We start from the raw sequence: 22408 nt of genomic DNA on the forward strand, positions 1-22408 counted from the left end.
GGAGGGACACATGATGAACCAAGCTAGCAATAACCTCTCACTGAAAGTTTTCGTAACTTGGTGGCAGTGTTTTATCTGGATGAAGTGGTCTATTGAGTGGTGGCTGGTGCCCATTGAGACTGGTGGGGCAGAAGTTGGAGAGCCCAATAGTAGGTGGCGCCAGAGCTAATGACAGGCAGAACCAACTAATTCTAGTTTTCTTTCTATCCTCGTCCCTGCTGAATTCTCTGCAACAAGGTGAAACCCTGAGATTGAGGAGGAAGGGGGAGCTGACACCCCCCCCCCCAAGACTGGTTGTAAATAAGGAGGGAAAGCTGGTTAACTGAGCTTGGTGGGGCAGTCCCTCACTTGCCCTAATGGACCAGCCTACCAGCCTTCCCCAACATTGGTCCCCCAATTGTATGGGACTACAACTCCCAGCAGCATGATCCAATGGTCAGGGATGATTTGAGCTGTAGTACAAAACATCTTGAGCACACTAGGCTGGGGAAGACTGGTTAGTACTCCCCACCTCCAACCCTAATTTGCCTTTGCACTTAAAATCCCACCCCCCACCCCATTTAGACTGGTCTTGATGCATCTTGTTGCACAGCTGGTGATGATTTTTCTTTTGGGGGAGTGTACAAATCATTCTTTTGAACGTGTCTCTTTTTTTAAAAGATTACACGTGCAATACTTGGGTGTGTTCCTAGTGTGATTTGGCGATAGCTCCGATTAATGGGCTTGTTTACTGTGGGCCCCATGATTGATAGTAGAATCTCATCAGGGCCAGTTCACACCGCAAATTCCTCCGCATAACTATATAGGCAGCAACGCAACCACATGGTGAAAGGCTAGTAGGGCTCTATGCATGAGGGTGATGGCAAACCTATTTCTGTTAGTAGGTTGTGCAAAAGGTACAGATGTGGCCATATGAAATATCTGCTGGCTCGTCGCATGTATGTACAGTATTGTTTAGCACTAGTCTTTCTTCACAGCCCAACACTGCGCATCTGCACACAGTGGTGCTGCCAGGGCAGGGCTTTGGGGTCCAGGGCCCCTCTCAGGAGAATGAGCAGGAAAGCCGCCCCAAATGCAGGAGGACTGGCTTGCCATATTTTGAATTGAGTGAATATGGAGGGAGCCCCTGCAAGGCCATGGATTCCAGAGCCCAAAATTAAGAACTACATCTACATGATCATCTGGAGCAGTGGTTCTCAACCTGTGGGTTCCCAGATGATGTTGGACTACAACTCTCATCATCCCTGAGCTCTGGCCTTGCTAGCTAGGGGTGATGGGGGTTGTAGTTCAACAACATCTGGGGACCCACAGGTTGCGAAAGGCTGATCTGGAGAAATGTGACAGTGTTGCCTGGCACCGAAAAAGAAAATATAATCGACAGTAGGAGATAAAAGCAAGAGTGATCCATTCATTTATGCGATGAACCTCAGTTTTTCCATAGAGTGCCTCTTAATGCATATGTTGCCCCTATTTGTGTACTTGCCTGTCTTCAATTTATCTGACAGCTGTGTCTAATGACACATAGGCAAGGCATCTTTCCCTAAAAGAAATATGCTTCTGGGATTGCTAAGGCACCAGTGTTGTTGATTCTTCCATGTGTATCCAATCATTTTCAGCCAGCACGCTTCTTCTTAGTGATCCTGTTTGCTGTATCAGTTACTTTTAGTTCCTCAACGCTTCTTACTTGGAAGCACACAGTTTACACCCTACTGATGAAGGGGTTGATAGGTCTATGAGAGCCTATGGCTCAAGAGGATGCGTTCTCCTCAGCCTAACCTCAAAAGGGCCATTAGCAAGGGTTTCAAAATTTATCAGGGTGAGACTGTTTAAGTCACATGGGAGGAACACTTTTTAACACTGAGGATGTAATTGCATTTCCAAACACCTTTCACATAGCTTATATTAAGGGAGGAAATCTTGGCTTGTTTTCAAAGGATTTACCTGACTGGAACTACTGTACATGCTAGAGAAGGAGATAGTAGACCCATGAGCTGGTCGAGAGGGCTGGGCCATTTTGGACTGTAGGATGATATATATCAGTGGTACCTCAGGTTAAGTACTTAATTCGTTCCGGAGGTCCGTACTTAACCTGAAACTGTTCTTAACCTGAAGCACCACTTTGGCTAATGGGGCCTCCTGCTGCTGCCACGCTGCCAGAGCACAATTTCTGTTCTTATCCTGAAGCGAAGTTCTTAACCTGAGGTAATATTTCTGGGTTAGCGAAGTCTGTAACCTGAAGCGTATGTAACCAGGGAAGGGTTATAGACCAGTTATTTCCCTGTTCTGCTAGCTTTATATTTTCAGGGAGTTATTTATTTTACCTGGGGAAACATAACCACGCCAATCTGAATGGTTTCAAGTGGAACTTTCTCCAAATGATCATGATTAAGAAGAATTGCATTTTAAATTTGTCAAAGAATAGACTTACATAGTGTTTCCAAGATTAGCTATAGGGTGAAAAGAACTTGGCTCTTCATTCAGTTTCTTTTTGTATTCATCATGAAATGTTAAGGAAACACCACTCCTGTTTACATCCAATTATTCAAATCCCCGTGATATGCCCGAAATGCTGAAGATAACCGAACACAAATTATACTTAATGAAGACACATTCACTAGTCTGTTTTCCTTTTCCATAGCTCTCATTCTTTGAAAAAATAAACATGCCTACAGTGCTATCCAAGGCTGACCCAATACATTCTGATGCCTGAAATGAAGCAGCAAATGGCACTAAGTCAAGTTATTTTATCACCTGAGACATAAATAAATCCCACAAGTGCCTCTCCCACTTTCTGCCAGTAAAAACACAATAATAAGTTAAATAACTAATAGTAGGCTGCCCTTTCAAGACATCCAAGATATGCTACCTGGGGCAGGCCTCATCCATTATATGGGGAAGATAACAGGATATAATAACATCATGAGGAGTCACTCCCCATGTTCTTGCATAAGTCCCTGCCCAGGAATTTATCATGGTGTGTTTCAGCCTCTTTTCTCGGTGGATATTCTGGGTTCATAGGAAAGTTTAATTATTTATCACTTCAGGCCTGCTGGCGATCCCTGCACCGTACTCTAATCTCCACTGGCACACATTTTGAAATTACCAGCAAAGATACTGAAATGAAACAGTTCAAATTAATAACAGCCTTAATTGAAAGTCATTATAAGACTTATTTATGGCCTGTGGAGAAGGGGTGGCGTTCTTTTCAGACACAACTTGGTCAGCACAAATAACCACAGACGCTGAACAGGAAACTTGCACAACCCAAGGGTCTTAATGAGAATTCATGTCAGGAGGGGGAAATGGCAACAGAAGCAGCACTTAGAAAATATATTTCAAAGACAAATATGCACTGAAAATGCCCGGGGAAATAATCCATTCCTTTGCCCCAATTTTTGCAACCTCTGTGTCTAAAAAATAGTGGTTAAAGCCTCTGCTGGTCATTAATCTGTATTAAATTATTTAAAAGAATCCATTAGATTTGTTCTGCATAACGTTTAAGTCATTGTATCTACATAGTCATGTTAGTATAAATATGATTAGGTGGGGGGGGGGGAGTGAAGCACAGCGAACTTATAATAAATCAACTCCTATCTTTGAAGACAGTCCAGTTATCCCTGCAAAATGCATATTGCATTGTATTCATTGGCAACAGACAGCACTAGTGTCTAATCCAATAAACTTCAATTGTATATCTGGTGCAAGCAATGGGGAGAAGGCAAAGGTGAATGTCAGTTTAGTGGGAATGGAACAGAGAACAATAGGAGCCCCTGCCTCTAAAGATGTGACTTTGCGGGGAGAAGGCAATACTGTACAGTTTTTGGTTTTGGCAGATGTTCTGCTTGGTGCTGCTGTCTGATAGCAGCTATCACACAGGCTCTCTTACTCTCTGGTTGGTATACATTATAAAATTCTACACACTTCTGTCATCAAGCTGATATGGAAAAAATATGGTGGCCAATATATTTTTGCTTGTGTGTACATGCAGTGGGGATTCGTGGTCAATCCTGCTACCCTGGTGCATACACCTGCATGCATGTGTGTGATGGAAAAGTATTTCTTCTCTGTGCCTTTTTACTTGTTACTTTCACAATAAATCTCTTCCTTTTCCCAACTAATCAGACCTCAGGCCCTTGGAAATAAAGTAATGGAGGAGCTGCATGGCATTCTAAACTACAAAATACATTGAACGCATATTCTCCATTTGCTCTGGGATTAGAAGATTAAGCAATAAACATTTACAGCTATAAAGCCAATTTTCTCCTCTTTAGGGCTCTCTTTCAAGTTTAATAAAAGAGTTTGCTCTCATAAGCTGATTTACGATCAAGATTTTACTGAAGCACTTTGTAGAAAATTATTCAGATCAGTGAACAAAGAAAATCCTTCAATAAAAGGGGGAAGATGAGAAATTGCATACTGAATTGGTGGATCCAAGAGCGAGTCGTGGCCTCTTCTAAAATCCATTGACACCAACAACAAAAATGCCCACTGCCTTTGGGGGCTTTGGCCGAAGCCTAGAAAATACTTTCAAGAGTGGCAATATAATAATCTTTCTCTCTGATATGTTTGATATTTTTCTTTTATTGACAGTGTTTTCATAAATGAATGAATGTAGGAACACTGGAAATGGCTTTCCCTCACTGACAACCTCAAGTGATACAGTCCATTCTCTGTCATCAGCAGAATTTGCTACATGTGTATACCAGGCAGATTAGCCTCGGTTCCAGATAAACAGTTCTCACATTCATCCAGGTATTAAGAGTACAAGATCTAACTTGTCTACCCATTTGTACTTGGGCACAGGCTTGATTCTCGCTGAGGTGGTAATGCCTGAATCTGGGTCTCACTATTTCAAACTGCAGTTTGGGTTAATTATGGTGGAATCTTTGGGTTTTTCTTTTTGTCAATGTATGAGCTGCACTTAGGAAAACACCAGAAGGTTTTCTATTGGGAATAGTACCAGGATGTCTAAAGGAATAAGACAAGACATTATATAAATATGCAACAGTAGCTGCAAGGCTATTGATTGCGAAAAATTGGAAAAGTGGTATTATACCGACTAAAACGGAGTGGCTTGCCAAATTATTGGAGTATTACAATATATCCAAAACAATGGGAGAAATAGGAAGGATCTCAAAAGAGAAGATAGATAGGGACTGGAAGGTGTTTAACGGATACTTGCAATCAATATTGAAAAATCAGAACTCCTATTAGAATAAACAAGTTCCGTTTTAAACACTGAAATACTAAATAAGATGAATAACAATGTGTAATAGAAAATTAAGTAGAAAATTGGGTTAAAGGTGTGTGAAAGAAAGTAATGGAAGTGGAAAGAAATTGCAATTGAGTAGATTGGAAGTCTAACACAAAGGTGGGGTCAGGGGTGAGGGATGGTGATGGGAAAAGGAAAAAAGAAAAAGGAAAAAAAAGAAAAAGAAAAAAAGAAAAAGAAAAAGAAAAAAAGAATGTATGAGCTGCACTTCAGGTAACAGGACTCTTAGGATGACATGTGAATTTAAAAATTATATCCCTCACATTTCATTCAAAAATAAGGAGGTCTGGAAGGATAGGTTAGAATGGTTTCTCCTGGCATCTAATTTTCTGTATGAAGGGAATTTCTTTTTAACACATACGCTCCAACCTGCATTCTGAAGTGGTTCAGAACAAACAAATTTATTATCTCAGTGACAAATAGCCCATTGATACCCAAGGATCATATTTTGTGTTAAGCCCTCTCCACTTCCTTAAACAGTGAGTTTCCAGGGGTAGGGCTACACAGCGTTTGGTTTCCTTTGGCTGAGAGAACCCTTAAATCTTATGGTGTCTTTGTTATTGGGTGGAAATTAGATATAGATCACCTGTGTGGGGTAATTAATAAAAGAATTGGAAGGATTGCTGGATCCAAAAACACTCGAGAGCCACCAGCAGAGTATTAAAATCACAGGATTATGCAGCACAGTGAAGCATGGGAATAATAGGTTAATAGACCTTTTAAATATCCCATTGTAGCCACTTACAGCATTTCCCTTCTACTCCTCTTGCAATGAACAGACCACACAGTTACTAAGTTTAAATGTTTTACTTACAAACTCCAAAGCTCAGATTAATGCCTTATTCCATGCAGCAGCAAGAAGAACACAAGTAGAAACCTTGGGTTTACAAAATACAGAAAAATATTTCTGAGAACACGGTCTGTGCTTGAAGCAGTCAAGCCCAGGCATGTTGCCTGGTCAGTTCCACATAGTGGAAGAGAAGGAAGAAAGAATCTTCTCTTCCTTCTTCACTGGAGGTGAGGAGGCATGACCCAACTGAGTCTAAGAAAACAATTTATGTGGTCTTAACCCCTTCGTACATTAACTAGCCCTGAGTTTAAGAGTTCTGCTTGACTGCAGTTTCCCACATTTGTAATATTTGTTTTACTTACAGAGACACAGGTAGAGGACACTGGAAGTAAAGAAGCACCCCAACAGCAGGCAGCAAATCCGCTATCCCTACACCTGATTCTCAGAGAGATCCCATGCATTTCCAAGGTTCTTCAATCATCTTGCCTACAAAAGGTTTATTGCTAATGGGAGTTGTAGTTGTACAACACTTGATGGGCCACCAGTTCCTCATTCCTGCTGTAACATTATAACCAATCCACATCAAGCATGTCCAGAAGGATGCAGGCAACTTACCCTCATGAATTAAGCCCCATAACTAAGGATAACTATTGCTCAAATACGCTCCTTCTGTGGCAGATGAGGGTATGGGCTGATTGCGACTTGTATCCAACAAGTCTACAAAAATGCAGCAAAAGCAAAGAATCTGACACTGGATCCAAAATTCAGAATCTTAAATCTGCCATCTTAAGTGTGCTTGGCCAGGAGTAAGTCCCATTGAACTCAGTGGGGCTTATTCTGAGTAGGCACGCATAGGATTGCACAGGAAGCACCTCAAATTTCATGTGACAATCCTATCCTTGAGACTCATGTTTCCTATATTTTGCTTCCCCTGTAGGAACTGTAGACCTATCTAAGTGGATGGGAAGGAACCGGGAAGGGCAGTGTAAAGAAATCTGGTGTTGTCCTTGGAACAGTAAACATGGCAGAAATGTTATCTGTGTCACATTTGAGCAACGGGGGTTTGTGCTCTGTTTTAAGTGCAAATGGTTTACTGGTGATTTAGATGAACTTCCTGGGGAGTGTTTGAAAATTTCTGGCAGGCATTCTGTTTACCATCTGGCAGAAAGACTTTGATGAGCCAACAAAGAGATGTCGGAGCAAAGAAACTGCTATAACTCAGTGACAAACTTCTGTGGTCCACTAAGCTAAGCATTTTCCAGCCTTTTTTGTTATTTTATTGCAATGATGAATCTTGCAAGAGGCTATAAATCATGAGAAACAAGAAGAAGGGTTTAAAATTTAATGCCACCCTTTTCTTAATCAGACAGTTCCAGTAAGCATCTCCTTGCACATGATAAAGTTGCCAACTGATACTATTTTTAAAGTCTTAGAAAACTGAAATGTATTTTTTTAAAATGTTGCTTTATAATCAATTAGAGAGACTCATATTTCTTGGTCCTCTATTTGCTACTCCTTGCAAGTTACAGCAGCTGGGTTTGCAAAACTCAGCCAATAGCCCTCTATGCGTTACGACAGTAACTATAATGCGAACAGCGCAATAAGACTTCTTTATTTTATGATTATTAAGTTTATTTATCTATATCCTCCCTTTCCCTCAGAACTGGAACTCAAGGTGGATCACAAATTCCCAAAAGCCTGCTGGAAGAAATAAAATTCTAACTCATATGCCAGTCCCTTAGACTTGGTAAGGATTTCAGTTTATACTGAATTGATACAGTATTATGCTTGTGGTAGCAAATCCTCTGATTTATTGAACTGTGTGATGGCATGGAATGCTTATAAACATTCCAGCTGTTGAAGGAAAGCTGCTAAAATGCTTTTAGTCCAGATTTGCAAGGGTATTAAAAGGTGGGCTAGTATTAAAACTCGCACAAACCCTGAGGGTAGGGTAAGGTAGATTGGCTCAATGGACAGAGGAGACAGAGAAATGAGGCAAGAAAGAATTAGTGAGAGGTGGCTGAGGGGGAATAAATAGACTGAAAGCAGCTTTTCCCAACCTGGTATGTTGGTTATAACTAATGAGTCAATTTTTGGACTGCAAACTTCTCAATTCAAAGTAGATCTGCAGAACATAGAAAGCTTCATTACACCTGTCAGGTTATTTGAACATCTAGCTCCTGGCACTGCCTACTGTGACTGGGGTGGAATCAACACACATATTAAAAAAAAACACTGTGAAAATGTATGTGTTAGGAAAAAAGAGTTTTGAAAAATATATTGAATTTACCATAGCTCACTTTCGCCATCTAGTGTCACCTTTGTATATTGAACTTCGCAACACACTTAAAACGTTTCATTTGCAGCTGCATAGCTGAGTCCTGGGTTTCAAGCAGAAATCATGATCCTTTTTAACCAGACATTCCAGAAATGGAAGTTGGTATCTTCTGCATGCAACACATGTGTCCTGCCACTGAATTATAGTCTCCCTCAATCGCCATCCTATTGCTGTCATCCCATCCCTAAACTTCCTTAATCCTTTGGATACCTTATGCAATAAAAGGAGGGTTGAGAAAGAACTCTGGAGTGCCATGGCCAGTCTGTGTAGACAATATTGAGCTTGATGAGCCACTGCTCTGACAAAAACAATTTACAGTTGCCTTGTGACTAGAAACCAAGACACATGGTGGTAGGCAAGAAAAGGAAAGATAGAGAATAAAGTACGTACTTATTCACATAGCACATAGTTAAACTATACCATTCATTCCCACAAGAGGGAGTAATGATGGCCACCAACTCAGATGGCTTTACATGAGGATTAGACTAATTCAAGGAGGAAAATGTAGCAATGGCTACTAGCTATGTTCTACCTCCACTGTCAAGAGGCATTCTGCCTCTGTGTACCAGTTGCTGGGAATCACAAGGGGTTGGGGGAGAGCCCTGCAGCCCTCAGCTTCTGCTTGCAGGTTTCCCATGGGCATCTGGCTGACCACCATGAGAACAGGACGCTGGACTAGATGGGCCTTTGGCCGGATCCAGCAGGGCTCTTCTTATGTTTATATGCCACCCTTTTCTCCAAGGAGCTCAAGGTCATGTCCATGGTTTTTTCTCCCTCTTCATTTAATACCCACATCCACCCTGTGAAGGGCAGCGAGAGGCCAATGAGCTTTATGGCCAAGTAGGGACTTGAACTTTTACCTCCCAGGTCCTAGTCCAACACTAACCATGACACCACACTCAGTTCAGTATGCCTTTCCATGCGCTGCTCTGGTTCGCCAGAAGCGGCTTAGTCATGCTGGCCACATGACCTGGAAGCTGTACACTGGCTCCCTCAGCCAATAAAGCGAGATGAGCGCCACAACCCCAGAGTCGGCCACAACTGGACCTAATGGTCAGGGGTCCCTTTACCATTCTCAAAGCCAGTGATAAATTCTGGAGTACTAAGACTATTGAAGAAAAATTAACTTTTCACTAATGCAGACATTATGGCTTCAATATGAAGCCAGCTTTTGTTCTCACTCCCCTATGCTTTACTTAACAGTCAGCCTAATGAAGGTTATTCGCTATTTTGCTACCTTCTCATTGGTCATAAGAAAGCGATGCTTAATGTAACCTCCTTCCTCCTTTTGGCTTATTTGGTGGGCTTCTTTCTGAGAAAAAACACACTTATTTGGCATGCAGAGGACTGGCAAATAGCTTCCCAGGAGATAACATCCTCGTCCCTGCTGCGAAATAAACTGACACTTCTTCCTTGCCTGTCTCTGCTTTGCCAAATCACAGCTCTACCCTTCCCCCTGGGGAGACACCTTTCATCTCCCCCAACTTCAAGTAATCCTATAGGAAGGACTAGATCACTCTTTTTGAGAACTATATCCCTAGAGAAACAACAACAACAACAGAATGTGTGATGGAGGATGGCAAGCAACCCCCCAAAACTATCTTCCTGTACATCTGGTGAGAATATCTTACAGAATTTTCCAGCAACCTTGGAAAGATGCCTATTTGCAAATTAAATACAGAAATTAAAAGTTCTGAAGGCTTTGTTGGTCTAACATGTGTGATTGCCTGTTCCATATGTCCAGTTTGAAGAAAGCCAAACTTATTACTTGCTGGCTAGATACACAGTCTTTCTTTCTGTCACGAAGGAGTCTGCCTAAATTCAAGGAACTTGAGGCATATCTGTACTTGCATTGGACCATAGCTTGCATTCTGGACTGAGACCTCAAAGTCATGCATTCTTAGCCCCACTAAACATTCCCCAGTTGCCTTCGGCAAATCACTTCTCCATCTTAGAAATGAAAACCACAGTGCCCTATCTGACAGGCTGTTGTGGGTAGGAATAAGACAACGGTTATAAAATACTTCAGGAAGTGCTGCTGAAATGATTAAGAATTATTTTCCCAGGGCATTGATACGAGGTATGAAATATTTGCAGAGAGGGTGTCTTTCATATCATATACCCATTGAACGCAGTGGAATTTACTTCAGAGTAGGCATCCATTGGATCAGGATGTTGAATAGGCCCTTCCATAGAAATCAAAGTGCTTCATTTTGGCTGTTTGGCGCCCAGTATCTGAACTCAGAGGTCCTGATTCACAGTCTCTGATCCTCACTAACTACACAAGATCTTCACCGATGGAACACTGCTACTAAATACTATACACGGAAAGAATTAAGAAATTTGTAAAGGTTGGGGGAGGGTTTTGCAAAGGAACATGAAACATGGTACTCCTTCCTATTATATGTTACTTTGCTTTGCATTCCGCTTTCTGCATTTCTGCTTTAGCACCAAACTGGCAACAGAGGGAGTTTTGATCCAGGCACTCCCTTAAAGGAATCGGGAGTAAAGGAAACTCTTGTTGCTTCCAGTCCTCATTCTTTAGCATACTGTTTGAAAGTGGGGTGGGGGTGGCAAGCAGGAGCTTGCCTGCCCACCCCCAAGAAAAAAACAGGAAAGAGCCATAACTCAGTCAAAAAGCATAGGCTTTGCATGCAGAAAATTCTGTTCCTGGCTTCTCAAGTTATGAAGTGGTGCACTTAGGTAACCGAAGATTTCTGATGTAATAACCTTATGGGGTCCTTTTCTTTAGATGATAATATGAGTTATTTCACTTATTCAAAGTCATCCAGCCTTCCAGCTCATTCTAGACTTTTGCCCCAAAGTCATGCCCTTATGATACCACAGCTAATAACCCGCTTGAGGTGGCGGGTTTGACCATCATGTGGTATACATACGTTTTATTAAACAAAGAAGTCTAGGCAAGACCTCTACTTGAGAACTGGCAGAGCCATTGTCAAGTGAAGGGGATCAGTCTTTGCCAACTTGGTGCTCTCCAGATGTTTTGGACTCCAACTCCTACCTGCTCCAAACACCTGGAAGGCCACCAGGCTGTTGAAGGCTGTAGTGGGCACTATTTGACCAGAGGCACTGATGCTCTGATTTTGCATGAGACAGCTTCATGGGTATATGATTCTAGGAGCCTGCCCCTGTTCTTGTCGTCCTGTCCCGTGCAAGGGGGCGAAACAGAACCATGAAGAAGAGCTCAGGGTTGTGCAGGAAGAAACATGACAATGCTGCCAAAATAGGTTACTTAATCAGTGCCCCCCCCCCCCCCCCCGGATAACCCTTGCTCTGTTATTTGTGCTTGTGGGAAACTGCAGCACATGGAACAGGCAGGGTCCTGTCTGTGTGGCTTGCGCATGAGCCTACGTAGAGCTCTGCAGGATCAGATGTAAGACCCAAATGCCTATGACAAGCCTGCAAACAAGATCTGAGAGCGACAGAATTCTCCCTGCTTTATGATTCCCCTCTTTATGATTCCCAGAAATTAGCATACTGAGGCATACTTCCTCTGAAGCAGAACACAGCCATCATGCCTAGTAGCCACTGATAGCCTTACCCTCCAGGCGTTGGGTACACTGAATTGCCATAACTGACAGCCAAGTAATCATCCATCAAAAGGCACCCTTATGGTTTCATAGAATGACACAGAATGCATTTTTTGTTAAAATGTTGTGTATCAGTGCAATAAACAAATCCCATATAAAGCCATGCTGTTTGCGCCACATATATATATATGAGAAGTGTATATACTTCTTCTGACTTGTGTATATATAGCATCTACATGTGTGCATCTATGATTTAAACAAGAGCCTTTGCAGCCTGGTGGGGCATACTATCAAATCCATGCATGGAAGTTGTATCTTCAGTATTAACAGACTGTTAACAGAAACAGAAACACAGTGCTTGCCACAAAGAATTATTTTACTTATGCGATAGTTGGGCTGCCTTGCCAAGCAGCTAGATGCAATGGCAGAAATCCTCATTTCCCTCCACATCATACTTAATTGGTTTAGTTAGTACTGTACTTAAATTTGTGTGAATGGGTCAATGTGAGAGTGACACAAGCTATGTTACAACCATCTCAAAACCCTGACCATCTCAAACTATCCAACCAAGTCTTTCCGCTGATTTTAAAATGCTGCAATACAATGTAAAAACAACCAATGCAATTCCCTCCCCCCAAGAAAACCATTAGTTTCTTCATCTAACATTAACCCACGTTTGGTTACAGCAAGTACTGTAACAGTTGCAGCTACAAGAAGGCTGACTATAAACATCTGCCGATAGAAAGAAGCAGAGACTGGATTTTCAAGCCTGCCTTGCAACTAGCGCTTATACCAAATTATCAGACATTTCTTATCCTTCCAGTCATCAGCAAAGGAGAAGGGAGCTGAGAGAAGGAACATAAACAGCCTCTTGCTTTGCACAGCTGAAGCAGAAGCCCTTCTTTTCTTTACTCACGGAGCAAAAGCAGCAGTAGCAGGCTCAGAGTGAGGCTCCTCCAGTAACCCATTTTCTGGATCTTGCCAGCAACTGAATCCCTGCTTCACAGCGTTGATCGGTTCATCCTCCGCCAGCCCATCCAGAGCTTGTGGGGCTCCTGTCTAAAATTGAAGGGGAGGCAGATCCAGCTGTTTCAAATCCAGCTGTGCGTGTGTGGGGTCCGCCCAGGAACTGAAGTTTATGAGCAGGCTAAGCTTGACTCTCTGAACACACACAAATATGGGAGGGGGAGGATGGGGAGGGAAAAGTTGGCACGGAGAGCAGGGCTTGATATAATGATGACAATGCTAAGCTGCTTCAGGAAAAAACGGCTCTGTATGGTCCAACGCTGTTTGAAGAGCGCCTCATTCCTGCCTCTAATTTTAACAGGTCTACTAAGATTAGATGTACAAATCCTTTTCTTGGAAAGAGAATGAAAGAATCCAGCAGTGACGATTTCCCTATGTTATCACTTTCCTTTAGAAAGTACTGGAATTTGATGTTAAGCTTCATCAAATACCAAAATCCGACATTCAGGAAAACATCTGTACATTCATTGCTATAAGCATGTTGCCGTTATCATCATTGGGTTTTTTTGTTGTTGTTGCTGCTGCTTTTTTGAAAGCTTTTATTTAAAACTAGTCCAAAGATCTTAAAAGGATACAAAAGCACACCCTATTTTAACCTTTCAGTCTGGCTTCAGGTCTGAAACACAGTACAGTTGTACCTCAGGTTAAGAACTTAATTCATTCTGGAGGTCTGTTCTTAACCTGAAACTGTTCTTAACCTGAGGGACCACTTTAGCTAATGGGGCCTCCCACTGCCACCACGGGATTTCTGTTCTCATCCTGAGGTAAAGTTATTAACCCAAGGTACTATTTCTGGGTTAGCAGAGTCTGTAACCTGAAGTGTCTGTAACCTGAAACGTCTGTAACCTGAGGTACCACTGTACTGAAGCAGCCTTTGCTCACTCTGGTTGATGACTGTTAATTAGGGAAGAGATGGAGTGTGGTGGGGGGGGGGCCTGCTCAGTTGGCTTTCCTTTTCCATTTCTCCCTGTGGCAGCTCCTTGAGCTGGGAGAGGGAGGCACTGTACTGTAGTGGTTCTGCTCCTTCCTGCAGGGCTACTCCTACCAGACGTAGAACTCAAGGGACTTCAGCTCAGCTCCTTGGCCATTGAGAAACTGCTGACGAGGGGTATTCAGAGATGCGGAGCATGCTTGTCATCGATATGCTGATGACAACCAGTTCTACCTCCTGGTTCCATCTGAATTGGGCTTTGCAAGTGGTGTCTGCAAGCAGTAACTGGCTCTATGAGGACCGATAAACTAAGGCTATATCCCCCATAAGGTGGAGATGCTGTGGGCAAGTAGTTGTTCCATGCCTGGCATTTAGGGAGACAACCTGTTCTGGATGAGGTAGCAGGCACATAGTCCGGGGGTGTTCCTCAATACTAAGTTGTCAGTTCATGTCTCCATGACCTCAGCAGTTAGGAGTACCTCTTCTCTGGTTTGCCAGCTACGATCATTTCCAGATCTGGATAACCTGGCTGCAGTGATTTTTTAATATATTTTCAGCATGGTGCCATCAGTTCACATCAGAAGCTCCTGCTGGTATACAACAGCTAGACTGATGATGGGGACAGGTGGCCGAGAGCGAGTAACAGTAAAGAATAATATGCAATACATAATACCATAGAGGAAAAGGAGGAAGATCAATTAATACATTAATATTTCAGTGGCAAGAATTGTCATTGCAGTCAGACACTTAAATTCCACTGGCATATATCCCTGACCAGTTTCTCTGCAAGAATATCATAACCATTCATGTTATCTTTGTGGATATTTGGTGTTTATGAGCTGAAAGAAATTAGCATTTTTTCTTCTGGCTTCAGTATATATTCAGCCCAGACACTGAGGTCCTCCTCTGAGGATTTTCTGCTGGTTCCCTCACTGTGAGAAGCGAAGTTACAGGGAACCAGGCAGAGGGCCTTCTCAGTAGAGGCGCCCTACACCTGTGGAACACCCTAACCTTCAGATGTCAAGAAAATAAACAGCTATCTGACTTTTAGAAGACATCTGAAGGCAGACCTGTATCGGGAAGTTTTTAATGTTTGATGTCTTACTAGGTTCTGATATATGCTGTGAGCCACCCAGAGTGACTGGGGAAACGGAATCAGATGGGTGGGGTATTATTATTATTATTATTATTATTATTATATTGCCATCTCCTCTTTTCCCCCTAAAAACTTTCCAGATTCTCTGTTTTATGGGTTCTGCTTCTGCTTGGCTTAATATTCGCTTTCCCCAGCCCTCCTGCAGTCTTTGTGGTCTCTTTATAGCCATTCTGCTTACATGCGGAGGCATCTCTGAAGCTGCTACAGCAATATATGAGGGACCCCCCCCCTTTTTCCAATCATCATTTCCTTCAGGCTTTGGCACCTTTTGCAAATGTTTTTGTGGCTGAAAAGGCCACCAATGATTATTTACTTTTAATTACTGTTCGCTAGGATTTTTCATCTTATACATCCTTTACATCATAAGCAAAGGCATTTGCCTTTTTTATTATAGTAAATACAAAATGCACCCTAGTCCACAGCATACTGGAATTTAAGACCTTTGGCTACAAAGTCCTCTTCAAAGATCATGTCAGTGTGTGTACATGCATACAAAGCAGGGTGCCTTCATATCCCATTCAACAGACATACTGGGCAGCAGATCAAATGGTGAATGAATAACCCATTTTACCAGTGCCTCAAGCAGATTGCCTTCTTATTTTTCCACAGTACTGGATATATATATATATATATATATATATATATATATATATATATAGTAAATAAATATTCACCCTCTCTCCAAAGAAAACAACAACAAAAAAGCAGCATTAGCAGCATCAATTGTTTAAATGTTGAAAATCTCCTTTGGAGATGTATGTGTATGTTAGTGATCTCACCAGTTCCCCGCCAATTAGTGTTGTGCACAGCTGCTTCTGCTTCAGACAGGAACAACAGGTTTCCCCCTGAACTCAGGCTGGGATAGGAGAGTCTGACAAAAAATGCAGGTAGCATACTTTCACAGTTTACTTGGAGGAGGTCTAAAGTCGAGCACACCCCTTGCGTGCAAAAGATTCCCTCTTCAAACCCTGCCATCTTCAGCCATGGCTGCAAAAACCTCTGGTCTAAGACCATGAAGAACTCCTGCCAGTCACCTTAGGCAGTCCTAAGCTAGATGCACCAAAGGTCTGACTCAGTGCAAAGCAGTTTTCTATGTTGTTCTACAAAAAATATGATCCACATCTAAGTGCATCCTTGCCAGCAAGCAGGAAACATAACTTGGAAACAATAGACCAGTAGAGGGAGATAAGATCAATTACACAGCCAACAATCATGGAAGAGCTGGCAAACATTTAACACACCAGAAGTGGGCAAGTGAAAAATGAAAATGGTGAACACAAAAGTGTAACTCAACTTCTGTACTGCACTCTTGTTTCATTACCGGGAATGTGTTTTGTGTCTTGCCTTACAAGTCCATTCCCTTTTCCATCTTATGGCCTCTTTTTTAGGGTTGCCATATTTTAAAAAGTGAAAATCCAGACATAAACATTGTGTCTAATCCCGGCTATTCCAGGAAATTCCGGATGTATGGCAACCCTACTTTTATTACTTGCTTCATCAGTAATGTCATGATTAAGGAAGTCCTCCAGAACTTGTAACCTAATGATCAGAAGACAGCCCACTAAGATGAATACAGTGTAACAGCTGTGTATTGTCTATGTGGAACTGGCAAATTTTAGCAATCCATAGGAGCCAGCTCCTAGGGGCCAAGGTCCCTTCAGCTCCTCAGAAAATATTTGAGGGGGCCATGCCCTCAATGTTGATGGGCATTGCCATTCAAATGGTTTGTGATCGATTATCCAAGATAGGGCTTACCTGGCCCGCCCCCCAATATTTTATTCAAGGTGGCTCCCTTTGTTATCCTAGTGTTAAGCCCAAAGAGAAGAAAAGGCAATATTCCCTAAGGAAATGAGTTTACTTACATACAGAAGAAGCCTTAAAATCTTGTTTGCACAAACATGTGCTTACTGCTTATCAATGTGTATCAGACTTGCTTTGTATGCTTTGAACACAGGTGAATGTGGCTGTGATAGTTCTGCTGTACCTATAGTTCAGATTTCCATGAAACTTTTTTCCTGTTCAACTGACCAAACTACAAAAAGTTACAAGGATCAAAATCCTCTTCTGATGTCCCAGCAATCAAGACATCTTGGTTTCTTCTAATGGGCCACTCTACCCTTAAACCTATTTTATCAACTGTTGTCTTTGAATGCATTTCTCCATCTGTAAAATTAGCTTTTAGCTATTGCAAGCAAAACATTCATACTGTACTAAACTTGCATGCATTTGACCTCTCTAACCTATCCTCCCTTCACAACTCCAGTTAAAATAAACTCAAAGATGATTTTAAAGACCTTTTGAGTGCTTTCAGTGTATCTGGTTTCTATTCTGTTGTCTCCATTGTTTGTACAAATTTCTTCCAAGGTTATTTTAATTGTTACCTTTGCCCATTCATTCTTAGTCAGATAGAATTTCCCAAGTTTTTACAACGAACATTTTATTGGAATAAACACTCCTTTTAAGAATGTGAACTGCCGATGTGCCCTTTGAGTATGACTGATTTAAGATTTGTTTTATAAACCAATAGTCCATTTTATGCATGATCGCACAGTCGCCCAAAATCTGTTTCCCGTTATGAAGTGGTCTTTGGGGTGTTTACTCTAGATATTCAGTAAGATATGTCTCTTACATCAGTTACACTTCCATTTTAAAGGATATGCATATTGGAATTTTCTGAACCCACCCCAGTGATGCTGAAATACTTGTGCGAATCCCATATATGCCTCATCAAGCATTATTGTTATGGCTGGGTTCTAAAGATGAAGATAATGGGAAACTTGGGATTGTATCTTCTCTCATGCAACAAAAGCAAATCTGGAAGAGTCTCAAAGAGACCTTTTGACTTCCTTACCCGCATTAAAGCATAGACAGGGCCGTGCTGTCTTGCTAGCTCTCTTCTCTTTTGATGGGGTTATCTCTGAGCTGAATAACATTCAGCACAGCCAGGCAAATTGCCTAGTTCCATCCTGTCTTGTTAACATGGCCTGGGAGAGGCTTAAAGTGTTGAATGCTTGGCTTAAATAAGACTCAAAAGTAGTCTGCATTAAACAGTGTACCGGCAACTCCCCATTTATGTGCATTCAAGTCATGTGTGACTATGCATTGCCAGAACCCGGAAATGGCACTGAAAGGGGCAAAAATGGCCTCCCAAAGAGTGCAGGAACGGCATCTAGCAATCCCATAAGCCTTTGCACCAGCCTTTGAGGCCTGTGGAGAGTTGGGAGTTTGGGCAAGGAGGTTTGGAGGGAGCGATTGTGGTGGAGTTCAGCCAGTCTGTAAGTGCTGCTGGTTTTTATTTTTTTTTTTATAATATTTTTTATTGCGTTTCTTTCCAAATTTTGTACATTGCAAACAACATACCTACAAATTTACAAGAAACCATTTTTTTTTTTAATATAACAAAACAATATAAATCAAAACAAAAAAGAGTCCTAACTTGGACTTCCCCACCCCTTCCGATTCTGCATTCTTTGTATTAACAATGTCAGCAATTTGTTACCTTATGTCATACCTTATTGTAACTTTCACATGTTATGTATCCAAATTCAATATATTATGTCACCATTTTTATACCTTTGAAAATAAACGTAACATGTTCAATTCATATTGTCTCCTTTTCTCTTTGCTCACTTAATTTACTGTTTACTTAATCATAGTTGCTAAAGCATATCCTTTCCAAATCATGCACAATCTTAAGATTCATACAGCTTATAATACTTTTGCAAATAATCTTTAAATTTTTTCCAGTCCACCTCAATTGTTTCTACATCCACATCTCGGATTCTGCCGGTCAATTCAGCTATCTCCATGTAATCCATCAACTGCGTCTGCCATTCCTCCAGCGTGGGTAGATCTTGTGTCTTCCAGTTCTTAGCGATGAGTATTCTTGCTGCTGTACTAGCATACATAAACAAAATTCTGTCCTTCTTTAACACTCTCTGGTCCACCATGCCCAACAGGAAGGCCTCTGGTTTCTTGGGAAAGGTATACCTAAATACCTTTTTCAACTCATTATAAATCATTTCCCAAAAGGCCTTAACCCTTGGGCAAGTCCACCAGAGGTGAAAGAAAGTCCCCTCTGCTTCTTTACACTTCCAACATTTATTGTCAGACAGGTGATGTATCTTAGCTAACTTGACTGGGGTCATGTACCACCGGTATATCATTTTCATAATGTTTTCCTTCAAGGCAGTACTTGCCGTGAATTTCATTCCGGTGTTCCATAACCTTTCCCAGTCTTCAAACATAATGTTGTGTCCAACATCCTGTGCCCATTTAATCATAGCAGATTTAACTATCTCATCCTGTGTATTCCACATAAGCAGCAAGTTATACATTCTAGATAACAGCTTTGTCTTTGGTTCTAACAATTCTGTCTCTAGTTTCGACTTTTCCACCTGGAATCCAACTTTTTTATCCATTTTGAAAACCTCTTGAATTTGAGCATAATGTAACCAATCTCGCACCTTGTTTTTTAATTTCTCCTGGCTCTGCAGCTTCCAATTGTCTCCAATTTTTTCAATTAGTTCCCAATATTTCGGCCAGTAGGCCTCCATATTGGGTCTTTTTCGGGCCTTGGCCTCCATTGGTGATAACCACCTCGGAGTTTTACTCTCTAGTAGGTCTTTATATTTCATCCAGACTGCAAAAATTGCTTTTCTGACAATGTGGCTTTTAAACAATTTATGTACTTTAACCTTGTCGTACCATAGGTATGCGTGCCAACCAAAAGCATTATCAAATCCTTCCAGATCTAGGACATCGGTGTTTTCCAACAAAAACCAATCTTTCAGCCAGCAGAAGGCTGCAGCCTCATAATACAACCTCAAGTCCGGCAGGGCAAACCCCCCTCTTTCTTTTGAATCTGTTAGTATTTTAAACTTTATTCGGGGCTTTTTGCCCTGCCAGATAAATCTAGATATGTCCTTCTGCCATTTTCCAAAACAGTCCACTCTGTCCACGATCTGCAAGGTTTGAAACAAAAATAACATTTTCGGCAACACATTCATTTTTATAGCTGCGATTCTTCCCAACAAGGAAAGTTTCAATCTTGACCAAATTTCTAAATCCCTTTTAACTTCCAACCAACATTTCTCATAATTGTCCTTAAATAAATTCAAATTTTTGGAGGACAAATAGATCCCTAGGTATTTCACTTTTTTTACCACATTCAATTCTGTTTCTCTCTGAAACCCCTCTGTTTCTGTAATTGTCAAATTCTTGGTCAACACCTTAGTTTTTTGTTTATTTAACTTAAATCCCGCCACCCGACCAAATTCAGATATAAGTTCAAGAACTCTTTTTGTACTGGGTTCTGGCTCCTGCAATGTCAAAACTAGGTCATCTGCAAATGCTTTCAGTTTATATTGTTTCACTCCGACCTCTATCCCTTGTACCAACCGGTCCTCTCTGATCATGTTCAATAGCACCTCCAGGACTGAAATAAATAACAGAGGGGATAGGGGGCACCCTTGTCGTGTCCCTTTCTCGATTCTAAATTCCTCCGTCACCACATTGTTCACTATTAATTTAGCCTTTTGTTCTGAATAGATTGCTTGTAATCCATTCTCAATCCCCCGTCCCACTCCCATCCCTTCCAAGTTCTTCTTCATAAACATCCAAGATATGTTGTCAAATGCTTTCTCCGCATCAATAAAGATTAACACCGCCCTTGTGTTCCTATTAGTCTGCAAAAGTTCCAAAATGTCAATGATGTTTCTGGTATTTTCATATAAGTGTCTACCAGGGAGAAAGCCTGCTTGGTCCTTATGAATTACTTCATTTAATACTTTTTTAAGTCTACTTGCCAAAATGTCTGCAAATATTTTGTAATCCACATTTAGGAGTGAGATGGGACGGTAGTTCTTGAGCTGAGTCTTTTCAGATTCTGACTTGGGTATCAATGTGATGAAGGCTTCTTTCCACGTTTCTGGTGCCCTCTTCCCCTCCATGATCTGATTGCATACCTCCAACAAGGGTTGTATCAAATAGTCCTTCAAAGTCTTGTAATATTTGGAGGTAAGCCCATCCGGGCCTGGAGATTTGCCTAGTTGCATATTCTGAATGGCACCTTCAATTTCCTGTGGAGTTATTGTAGAGTTCAAGATTAATTTTTTATCTTGAGTTATCTTTGATAATCCATTTGTCTTTAAAAATTGATCTATCTCTGATTCTTTCTGAGGCCCCTGTGCATACAGTTCTTTAAAATATCTGTGGAAGCACTTCCTGATTTCTTCTGGTTTCTGAATCATCCTTCCTTCAATCTCTAGATTTGTAACCGTGTTTAACTTTTGTCTTTTTTTCAGCTGCCATGCTAGCAGCTTTCCACATTTATTCGCTGATTCAAAGGATCTTTGCTTCATCTGTTTTATTTTCCATTCAATCTCCTGATTAATCAATTTTGAATATTCTGCTTGATGGAATTTAATTTCTCTCAGCACCTCCTTTGACTTTGGTTTAGTTCTCAATTTTTTCTCTCCTTGGTGTATTTTCTCCAATATTTTATCTTTCTTTCCATTCCAGAATTTTTTCTTGATTGTATTCTGCTGTATCAGAAACCCTCTCATAACGGCTTTGCTTGCATCCCAGATCGTTCTTTTTTCTACTGTAGTATTCAAATTTATCTCAAAGTAGTCCTTTAGTGTTTTTTGGGCCTTTTTCACAATCTCTTGATCTCTTAATAATGTGTCATTCATTCTCCATCTGAAGGAACCGGATTGAGTTAGTCTAAATTCTATTTTCAAGGCGTTGTGGTCGGAGCATGTTTTTGGGCAGATTTCCACCTTTTTAGTCTTTGGTGCCAGCCCCCTGGAGGTCCAAATTTGGTCGATCCTTGACCAGGACAGATGGGCCTCAGAGAAGAAAGTTCCTTCTTTACCTAGGGGGTTCTTTGTCCTCCATATGTCAATCAAATCCAGATTGTCAGTCAGTTCAAAAAAAGTTTTAGGCAGTCTGCCATCTGATGTTAAATTCTGATTATAAGACTTATCCATGTGTGTAGACACCACTCCATTCATGTCTCCCATCAATATGATGTTAGCATAATCCAGATAGTCCAGCAGCGTCTCATGCAGCTTCTTGAAAAATTCTGATTTCCCGTCGTTTGGAGCATAAATTCCTAATATCAATATTCTTTCTCCTTGAGCTTGAATTTCAATTGCCAAAATTCTACCTTGTTCATCCTTGAATAAAAATTTAGGTGTCAGGCTCTCTTTAGCATAAATCACCACTCCTCTCTTCTTTACTTTGTCCGACGATATAAATTCTTGGCCTAGTCTTTTATTAACTAAAACCTTTCTATGGAGCCTGGTCACATGAGTTTCTTGTAGGCAAATAATGTCCAAT

The 22408-nt window shown here is 41.2% G+C and overlaps 1 protein-coding gene across 5 annotated transcripts in view; it reads right to left on the minus strand.

The window, feature by feature from the left end:
- The window catches only part of LOC310662490 (TGF-beta receptor type-2-like), a 47399-nt gene that overhangs the window by 21527 nt on the left and 3464 nt on the right, over positions 1 to 22408 (minus strand). For 4 of the 5 annotated variants that reach the window (XR_014504297.1, XM_083409424.1, XM_083409423.1 and 1 more), the window contains exon 1: positions 12868 to 13109. The exons of the other annotated variant lie outside the window; for it this stretch is intronic. Coding sequence is in view for 3 of the 4 variants with exons in the window: in XM_083409424.1 (XP_083265550.1) it covers positions 12868 to 12919 (52 nt within the window). In the remaining variant the exon portion in view is untranslated. Of the gene's footprint in view, positions 1 to 12867; positions 13110 to 22408 lie in introns of those variants that run through there. 5 annotated transcript variants of the gene reach the window in all.

Source organism: Podarcis tiliguerta (assembly GCF_965153285.1).
Source record: "Podarcis tiliguerta genome assembly, chromosome: 1".
Lineage (NCBI taxonomy): Eukaryota > Metazoa > Chordata > Lepidosauria > Squamata > Lacertidae > Podarcis > Podarcis tiliguerta.